The following is a 10,627-nucleotide window of genomic DNA, read 5'->3' as shown; positions in this document are numbered from 1 at the left end:
CAGCAGGAAGATGCTTCCCCCTCTGACTTCATCTTTATTCCATTCCAGAGTCTGGCTGGACCATGGAAAGTATTGCCACCACGTGGCAAAACTTCGCCTCGAGCACTGATCCTCAGCCTACAACTTTACATTAGTACTACAAAGTTTGGCACTTAACAAGATGTGTCGAAGCACTGGCACACAAGTTCACAACAGTATTCTACTTTCAAGATGACACTGAGGGCTCCTTCCCAAGAGACAGAATGGTTTTTGAGGACAAAATATAAAGTGTCTTCCCCCTTTACAATGTTGGGGCTACCATCTAGAAGCAGGGCTTTTATTTCGCACCAGGCTGTAAATATCATGCCACAATATTCTATACAATGTGAAGGAAGGAGATGAAACAAAGTTTTTGTCACGGGATGGCCTACTGGTGGCTTTCCCCTAGCTCTTCTGATTTCCCTGGGACTGGGAGGTAAATACCCCCATACAGGTTGCCCAGAGAAGCTGTGGATGCCCCATCACTGGAAGTGTTCAAGGTCAGATCGGATGGAGCTTTGAGCAACCTGATCTATTGAAAGACATCCCTGCCTACGGCAGGGGGGGCTGGACTAGATGATCTTTAAAGCTCCCTGCCAACCCAAACCATTCTGTGATTCTATGATTTCAATTCCCCACATCTCTGCTGCTATGGTGTCACTACACGTGCTCCTTAAGAAACAGGACAGTATTCCACAGAAACCTCTATTGTCACATATGTACTTTCTAGAATTAGAACAGATGGGACTGGGAGGAACTTTTTCTTAATTCATTTCAATGACTACCTGTGAAAGTAGAAGTCTTTCTGAAAACAGAATCCCCATTCTCCCTGAAAAAAAAGTCAGTCCCTTAAAACAGAATCCAATTTGGTTTTGCTGAGAAGTCAAGCAATGAATTTCATATATGCAGAGATGGCCTAAGCTAAAAAGTCACTGTACAAAGAAACAGTCATAAATATCTACCTCCTATCTTCATCCCAGGCTGTCACAAACATTTCTGCAGCTGTGCAGCAAGCTATATCAGGATACCATTCTGTGTTAAAAATAGCCTTTCTAGTCAAGTTAGTTTTAGCCCCGAAAAAGTCATTCCTTGATCAGCTGACCACGAGCATCAAATATGCTTGTGTCTGCATAAGGAAGTCTCTTCCACTGCAAGAGCTAACTTATGCCATAGAACACACATAAAACTACAGTCTAATTTTCACAAAGGGAAGGAGAAAATAAATAAATAAAATCAGCAATATCGCTCACATTCTGGACCCAGAAGCGGCTTTCACCTGAGATATGGGACAAATCACTGCTTTTGCAAACGGCTAGAAGCTACATCTACTTCCCCTGGTTTGCAACACTGTTGTAAGCAACAGACCAGGTCACTGATTCCCAAAATGTATTGCAGCACTTTAATCCACACAAATGTGAACAACTTGGAGACTTCAAATCCAATGTGTTAGCAGGTTCTAATGTAAAGATATAAAGACAATGTCCCTCTAGAAACTTGTTGGTAAAAGAATGAGGACATTTGATACAGAATTCTTCTTAGAGGATTGTATATTCCCCATGAGAACGCTCACAGAAAAGCCCCATTTATGCATGGATTTGCTGATAGCAAGAATACAAAAGCTAGACAGGGCAGAAACAGGTCTGCAGGTTTTTAGTCAACTTTTGAGAAAGGCTAAGCATTTTACAGTTCCCAATGCAACAGGGCAATCAAGTAATCAAAAGCCTGCAATATACAGCTACCTTTGGAAGACCCTAGAGCTTATGGTAGCTCTGGCTGGTATAGACTTAGAAGAAAGTACTGGTGTCCTTTCCAGCTTACCATTGCTGATTTCAGGCAGATCAAATTTTGTGAAGTCCCACCACTGGAGCCGGTAGGTGGTGTTGGCAATGTTGCTGGCCACAGCTGACTGTCCATCCCCAATCACAGCACCTACAGAAAAGCGGGAAATAATTAGTAATTTATCCTCCAGAAGGTTATCCAGAAAAAAAGATGGGGAGACAAAACCATAGAAAACCTTTCAAAATCCAGTACACAAAACTCTAGATTCTTAAAGAAACCTTATTTACAGAAATGGCAACGCCTCCTAAATAAGCCACAGAGCACAGGAAATTAATAGGAAAGCACCTCCCTGCAACACGTTTCTGAAAGAAAAGAATGTTGATGAGACATGAGACTTGCCCAGACTCTCAAGGCAGAAATCCTAATCAATTCATTTGGTGCAAATGCATTCTACTTATTGGTAGACCCAAAATTTTCTAGTACAGCTAGAGCAGACCAGAATATATGCTAAGGAAAAGCCCTGCCCTGGCAAATCACACACATTTGCAGACATAATCCTTGCTACTACTGTAAACTCCACTCAGAAGATACAGGTTGCCTATAATATTTGCCAGGCGGTAATGACTGTAACAAAATATTAGCAAGGAGGATCTACAAGCTGCCCCTTTGCTGCTCCTGGTGGCCCAGCCTACAGCAGGCCGGTGATGCCCTGACTCCAGGCAAACAGCATGACCCTTGCTAACCACCCAAGGATTCGGGCAACAGCTCAAAACAGAAGGCTGAGCAGAATACTTCAGAAACTATCAAAAAGAACACAATTTTCCAGGCAGATAGGAACTGCCACTTGTAACCCAAGTCGGCATGCATTTGAGAAAACTCAAAGGCATTAAATGCAATCCCTAGGGAAACAAGCGGAGAGAAGAAGCAGTTCTTCCGTAATAGTACAAGAGTTAAAAATCTTATGCTATTTGCAGTCTCTAAGGTCTTCATATACATGGAGCCCTTGTATTAAACACACATGCTGGCACCCAGAAAAACTCAAGGTAATAGAATTTGATACGGGAGAGCAAAACAAGATCATCCCCAAGCACAAATGAGGAAAAGCACAGCCTCCAGAGTCTACACAGTCTGAATTTCAGCATCTCCACACTGTCTCCAGTGGGAAACACACAGAAAAGCCAGTGGCTTCATTCTCCTGGAAGGGCTGGCTCAGGATTCCGCTGCCACAGCAGCAACAGTGGAAGTGACATCACTTTGACAACACTGCATCCCGTACACAACAGGCCAGCTGCCTGCCCAGAGTGCTAAAAGCTTGCTAACTGCTAGTAAATGAAAATGGTGGAGGAAGATGAGGAGACTAGTGTGGCTGGATTTTTACTCTTCTTATCAAATCCCAGCAGAACACTCAGGCTTGTTAAAAAAAAAAAAAAGCAAGCAGCCTGAAAACACACACACACAAACAGCTTAACACTGTGTACTCAGCTGTGCCAGGCCTCCAGCAATCGACAAACCTCCACCGTGCGTCTGCTCAGCCTCTGCATCTGCCTCTGTCAGACACGCACATATCACTTGGAGAGCAGAATTAAGAACATTTCCATTGCTCTTACATACGCCCAAGGCCTTGTTCTCCATATCCCCCAAAACAAAGGGCTCCTCTGAACAAAAGATATGCGCTGGAGAAAGCAGATTCAATGCATTAATGAAATTACATTTTGCAGCCAGAAGTGGAGGAAGGACAATTAAATTTTATGTTGCTTCATCTTTAAAAGTCTCCTCATTGCAAGCCCACATTTGCTACACAAGGGCAGCTCTTCTGCTGTCTTGCCTCCAGCCACCAGGTGGAGAACAGAAAACTAGTTTCTCTACAAATTTCAAGCAGTGGGACTTTCTGCAGGGAAACAGCAACTAACATCACCAACTAGGTAGCAACTGCCTTACAGGACTGAGTCAGACAAGGAAACGCTCTGCAAAGACAGGCAACAGAAGTACTACCCAGGGTACATAATTCCAGAATATTGATCTTATTATAGATGAACATTACAAAGTCATCACCTGTTTTGCGATGAGAACAACCTTTGCAAGCATAGCAAGTAATATATAAACTGGAGAATAACATACCCTAGGAGATTAATCGTGCGTTCCCTCTGCATCACAGAAGCCTAGCAACATCACTACCTGCTCCACAAACAGCAAGTTCATCTGGCTCATACAACTGTTGCACTTAGTACTACACGTACCATAAAAAAACCCCCAAACTGTTGGCAAATGTTTTGGAATTTTTTTCTGTAAAGATTCTGGTCTTCTCATCTCCTGCCCCCGAACCTTCAGATTAGTTATGGTGTTCATTTAAACCTCACAATCCCTTCACCTCCAAAGGCAGTCACATCCTACAGGGAAAAGCTAACAACAGAAAAAAGCAGTGCCTCCCCATCTACAGGACAGCCCTGCACAAATTTCAGAGCCAGCAAAAACTATCAACTAATGCCGGTGCTTCAGGTAACAGATACCTTCATCAAAAAGATTAGGACCCAGGGAACAAAGTTCATAGAGTGAAAGGTGCGTGTTCAGAAGGTTGTGGTCCATTTCTTAAAGGCTCCAAACCAGTGTGCCTGACACTAATTGCAAATCCATGATCTATGTGTTTTTATTAAGTAATCGCCTCTACTTATACTAATTATGTAATTGAGAAGTATAATTATTAAATTATATCTAGCTACATATAACAAAGTGCAATAACATTCGTATCACAAGTCCTGCCAGAAGCCTCCCACGTGCACTGTCCTACAGTAAAGATGATTAAAAGCAGGCAAACATTTGAGACATAGGGAGGAAAATACCCTCCCAGTATACAACTATGCTATCCTAACCTTTGTTGTTCACTTCTTCCATCGGTTGATAGGGAGCATTTGAGACCATGGGTGGAAAACTTAAGAAAGTTAAAATCCTCACTACAGAGCTTTTGTCCACTGTGCAGCGTGAGAATTCATTCTCAGCTGTCTTTGCCCTGGTTTCAGCCTGGGTGAGAGCAGAAGAAGGTGCTGTTGCCTCTTAAGTTCTAGTGTAACCTGCAGGTGAACACCACACTTCAGCATCTTAAATGTGGGCAGCAGCAGATCAGCTCTTACAAGCATCAGTTCTCACCGAGGATTTGACAGTCTGTCCTGATTCCTGGGTCTTCCACTGTTTGATGGGATCACTAGTGACTGCAGTGGGTACCCGAGGGTCTTGGGCTTGTCATCCCCACAAACAGAACGACCTTTTACTGCAGAGATGATGTAGATTTCAAAATGCTGAAATCCGAAGCGAAGGCCAATTGAAATGCAGTGAACGTAGGTTTGATTGGCAGCTTTCCTGCGTCTGTCTATCACTGCGTAATAAACACTGGGTGATGGCAGAAATGAAGATAAATGCTTTCAGCAGCCCTCCCCTTCTGCCCTCACCACCCCGGATCTCCATCCACCCCCACTCAGCACATGACAAGAGAGTTTAAAGAGTAGGGGGGAAAAAAAGTCTTAACAAAGACTTTAAAAAAAAACAAAAACCACGCTCAAATCTTTTCTTACAGGCCACCTACACGTGACAGATATTTATCCGTCAGTCTCAATCCCCTCAGAGGGTCCAACTCATCTCGGCATGTGGAAAAATGAACCTTTGCCAGTCAGCTGTTGCTCATTTATGAATAAAGCCATGCAGGCCAATGTCTGAGTTTAGACTGAAAGGGAAAAAAGTGGTGCAAAACCACTTTCCATGGCACTCCAGCACTCCTCCAGTGAAGAGCAGGATACTTCCAAATTGCTACTATCAGACTCTCAGAGGGAGAGCTAATAGTCTAGAGCTACACAAGCTTTGGGGTGCAAGTTTCAAGAACATGGAACATTTACATATTATGAGAATTTCTAACCCATATATTTAACAGAAACCAGAGTTCATTATTTTTTTTTCTAGACTAGATCCTTAACTTTTAAGTTTTTAGTGTCTGGCAGGTCCCCCTCATAGTAACAGAAAAATTTATTAAGATGCTTACAGATAAGCTTGAGGAAGCTGGAGAAGTCCCTGAGCTAATTTGTGACTCAATTTTAGACAGTGATTAGGCCCTGCTATAAAATTCCCCCTAGATTAGTACTTGCATCTTTAAGCATGAGTACCTTTGAAAAGTAATTACCTCTTTATGAGCCCATTTGTAACTGTAGCTAATGATACTGAGGTTATCCTACACTTGCAGAAAGGATCTATCACTGCTGACGAGTTTTACATTTACTAGTTCTAGATTTACTATAATCCAGGCTCCAGGAAGGCCAAAACACAGGACAAATCTATTTGACAAAGCAAGGATAAAGCTCTTTGCTGCGAGAATACACCAAATTCTCTCAAACAGTTCTGAAGCAATTTGAATTCAGCTGAAATGTGATTATCGATATCTGAAGCCTCGTGGCTCGTAACAGGTTCTTGCACATCTCCAACCCTAAAGTATTTTATGGGGCCGCCTGGTTTTGGGGACTATCTTTGATCACAGTAAATATATTAAATCCTGAATATGAATTTGACAAGTCCCAGCAAATCTCTGTTCCAGGCTACCATGAAGATACTGCCTTTGAAGTGGCTGAACTAACTAGCTAAAACTGGGCTAATGCTGTAGGAAAAGTATGCATAGCAACCTGGTATTTTCAAGGATTTATTTTACTTGTTTTTCAACGTACCAGCAAGCTGTAAACAGGAAGTGGCCAAAACAATTTTCATGAATGGATGCACAAACTTACTAAGGGTAGTTTGGCACACGCTAAGCACTGAAGGGATCTTAGATTTGATGTTAACTGAGAAAGCCTCAAAGAGGTCTACGATCTCTGAAGGCTGAACCCTTCAAGAGGCTATTATTTTTCCTTTACCCCAGATGTACAAAATAAGAAGAAATGCAATTTCCCATTCATGCTCATTCCTATTGCAATATTTCCTTTAAAAGGGGCAACACTTAGCATGCCGAGTTCCACAGTCCTGTCAGCTATGGGAATCTGAGCAGGTCTCAGCTGCGGGTAGCGAAGATGACTGTCCTAATAGGAGCTTAGTCAAGTGCCCAAGGGCTTCACTCACATTGTGAACAATGCGAGCATCTTATAGGAAAGGGAATTTTCCAGCCACAAGTTTCAGACTTCAAAAGGAAATCAGTTTATTTTCAAGAAACACAAACAATAAATGAACAGATGCCCTGCCCAAAGCCTCCATCACCAGTACAGTCATGATGGCTCCTTGACTTCTTACCTTCCTGATGTCAGAGATATTCCTTTGTCTGATCATTTAACAATTAATACAGAAAGTATCTGGGAAGCATTTGTCTTTAATGGTAGGTTCCAGTTTTCCCTCAGGGAAACTAGAAGAGGTTAAGGTCCTTTTCAAATGCATTTCCCTCTTATTTGAATTGTTTGCAGTTCAGCAAGCAAACTGATAATTTTTCTCCTTAAGAAAGAGAATTCCTGCTCCTCTGTTGTTGTTCACCCCATAGAGATGCGCCTTGCTAATGTCACCCTGCCACACACAGAAGCGGGAAAATCAGATGTGAAACAGTATGGTGAGTTTCCAGAACCAGCAAGAGTTGAGCCAGCAATATTCACGCAGAACCTCACAGATGAGGAAAACCCTGTACTCTCCCTGGCGACAAATAAGTTATCTTAGTATAGCCTTTGCATGTACACTTAGGAGCAAGCAAGTGTCACTGTTTAGGATGTCCCCATCCTACTCAGAGTGACCAATAAGGAGCAAGCAGTTTCATCTCCTTGCTGTAGCTACCTCAACCCTCTCAGCTACTGTTAGTGACAGATCACAGTCTAAGTCTCCAACTTGCCAAGAACTTTCTGCAATCATCCAATATCAGATATGCATTGTCGAACAGAAAAAAAAAACGCAACCAAACAAATTGGAAGGAATTCCTTCTTCATACCTCCTAAATCACTACCAATCATCACCTCAAGTACAGCCTTGCCACAACCAAAGTCTGACAGAATTTGAAAAAAATTTTTGCACACCATTTTTTATCTGTAAGATTCATAATCTCTCGTGCCATCAAAAAAAGGTAAAGAGAAATACCATCTGAACCGTGAGCATAGCAGAGTGTCTTACTCACGCCTCACATTAGTGATGAGCGGAGAACAACAAAACTGCTTAACAACTGCTGGAAAAGAGAAGGGATGAATGAGGCAAGTGAGATCCTGACTTTGACAACTGAACACAAAGTAATAGTTGCATCTTGTTACTGATACGTGATTATTTAGCTTATGCTTCAGAGGATAGTTCATTTGCAGAGTTTAAAAGTTCATTCTTGCAGGGTAGTAAATACAATTCACCAGAGAACTGAAGCCTCAGAAGCTTGCAAAAGAAGCAGAGCTGCAAGCTTTAGTGTTGCTCTTACAGTTGTACAACTCTAACGAAGCCAGTAAGTGCAATTTTGCTCTTTATAAGAAAACCTTCATGAACAAAGAGTGTTTAGGCTCAGCTATTTGTTTTCTTATTTGTCGTTTATGATGCTTTTAGCGACAGTGGACAGGAAGTTCTGTGGGAAAGCTCCACTATATTGATTGCTTTACACTATGCAACAAGACACACGCATACACATTTTCAACAGCAAAACCCCATCTGTTTAGGACTACTGTGAGACTGCTGGAATTCTGATACTGGGTACAGTACTGGAATGGTGTGTAAAGAGATGTAGGTGATGTTTAAAGAAAAAAGTTAAAAGTTTATCAAGAAGTTTCAGCTAGGTCATGGTTAAGGCATCAAGGAATTGTACCTCACCTTGCACAGGATGTGAAACAAAAAAGTCTTATATGTTCTTTTGTAGTTGCTGACTTAGACACAAGATAGCAAAAGTATAACTTCTGGATCAAATTCAAGCCAAGAGTGTATCCCAAACTAACCTTGGATAATTATAATGCTAAAATACACAACCCTTTGTGAATAATGAGCATGCTAATCTCGTAACCTCCCTGAATGTTTTAAACATGAGCTTAGATGCATGTGTATAGTTAGGAGTGGTGAATGAATCATTCTTAACCAATCAGCTGGATTTTATCATTATAAGTACTGGGAGGCTTGAAACGTGAGGTGTGCTGGCTGTTGTGAAATGCCCAGCACCCAATTCTGCAGAATTGAAATGAAAAGACGTATCTTGACTCAGTGTGGTGTTTGGCTCACACACACCGGGTGAAGAACCCTCATTTAGGGGCAACAGCTCCATGAAGCACACAAGTGGTAATAAATGTTATGAGGCTAGACAGTCAAGAGAAATCTTCCTGCAAATAGAGACGCTGTATCATCAAGAGAGCTTGACAGGAAAAGGTTATGGAAACAGAAAGAAACATCTGTTACCATTGGCTGAAGCAACTCACAAATTGCTTGAGAAGTGGGTGGGCAAACAAGCTTTCACTTTTCTCATTTGGGTCCCTTGCTGGGAAGGGGAGTCAAGGCTGGAGTCTTCCAATCAGCTAACTGCTGGAGCTGTTAAAGGAAGTTTCTGCAGACATTGTTGCTTGTTTTGAGAGCATTTCTTTACTTCCATGTGACAGCAGCATGTGTTAAAAGCATGCCTCATACTACCATATGATTCAAGCAGTAAAACATGTTTCCTACAGTATAGCCTTTTAGGGAAAATATTCAAGCACTAAAAATACATTCCAATCTGCTTTGTATTAAACGAATGTTTTGTTTTGACCTTTTCTGCATATTTCCAACCTGTTAGACAATTCTGTATGCATAAAGAAGCCCTAACAAAAAACAGTAAGTAAAGGGCTGGAGAAAGGGGGCTTATGCTTTCTTCCTTATTTCTGTTATTCCATACACCACAAAATCATCTGATACTTACAGAATCAGCTATAAGAGCCATCAGCTACTGCCCTGACACGGAAGTCATTTACTGGAAAATACCAGGGAGATAAAGACAACTTTACCTTGTCAGTGTAAGGAGAAACAGTAATCTGGGTTACAGTTATTTCTCCATCTGGAGGTTTGTATCAATCTACTAAAAAAAAAAATCAGTAAGATAATACATTTGAAATCAGCTCCCAAGCAACTGACGCCGCAAGAGAAAAGTGGTTTTCAGAATTATACTGGAGGGGAAAGCAAATGAGGCTAGGACACACTGCTGGATGAACAGGCAGGAGACTTGAATTTCACAGTTTCTAAAGAAACATGTATTCTCTTCCTTTGCCTCTGTTTGAACCCACACACAAGGGCACGTTCACAGCCCTACTCCTCTCTAAGCTTCCAGAAACAGTAGGTGACTCTCCAAATCAAAATGCCACATCTCTCCCGACAAGAGTCAAAATTTCACAAAATCCTGTGAAGGTGAACGAGGAAGGTCTCAATAGCTAATCTGTGCTGTGTGTCACTTGGGCTCCTCCATCTGCCAACTCTGCCCCTTGCAATGCCTCCGCTCTCTCCCGTCACTAAGTCCCTCGCATCATTTCCAAGCCCTTCATTAAATGCTGTTGGAAGTCTGCTTTTTAACCTTCACGTCTGTGTTTATTCTCTGCACAAAAACAGAGCGAAATCTGTGCCTGGCAGGCATTTCCTTTTGTAAAACTCCTTCTTCTTTCCCTTTCTGACTTTTCAGAGCATGAAATGTGCCTGCTAATCCTAATTGCCTCGGATGGAGAGTCTTGCAGAGACTAGACAAAGGGGGCAGCCTTCCACGGAGCAGCTGCGAGCAGGCATCAGACCAAGCTCTCGAGTCTCCAGAGCTCCCATCTCACTTTGCCACACTTCTGAAGAACACAAGGACAAGCTTCCTCCAGTAGCCATACCGGGAACAGGGACCTGCTTTCTCAGACTTCCCCTCTCCTGCTGA

At 42.2% G+C, this 10,627-nt stretch overlaps 1 protein-coding gene across 4 annotated transcripts in view; it reads right to left on the bottom strand.

The window, feature by feature from the left end:
* Positions 1 to 10,627, bottom strand: part of AMBRA1 (autophagy/beclin-1 regulator 1) — a 124,789-nt gene that overhangs the window by 51,261 nt on the left and 62,901 nt on the right. For all 4 annotated transcript variants that reach the window (XM_009895664.1, XM_009895665.1, XM_009895666.1 and 1 more), the window contains one exon: positions 1,837 to 1,947. In XM_009895664.1, the coding sequence (XP_009893966.1) occupies positions 1,837 to 1,947 (111 nt within the window). The remainder of the gene's footprint in view (positions 1 to 1,836; positions 1,948 to 10,627) is intronic.

Source organism: Charadrius vociferus, unplaced genomic scaffold (genome assembly GCF_000708025.1).
Source record: "Charadrius vociferus isolate BGI_N301 unplaced genomic scaffold, ASM70802v2 scaffold111, whole genome shotgun sequence".
NCBI lineage: Eukaryota > Metazoa > Chordata > Aves > Charadriiformes > Charadriidae > Charadrius > Charadrius vociferus.
This window is presented reverse-complemented; position numbering and strand designations above follow the sequence as displayed.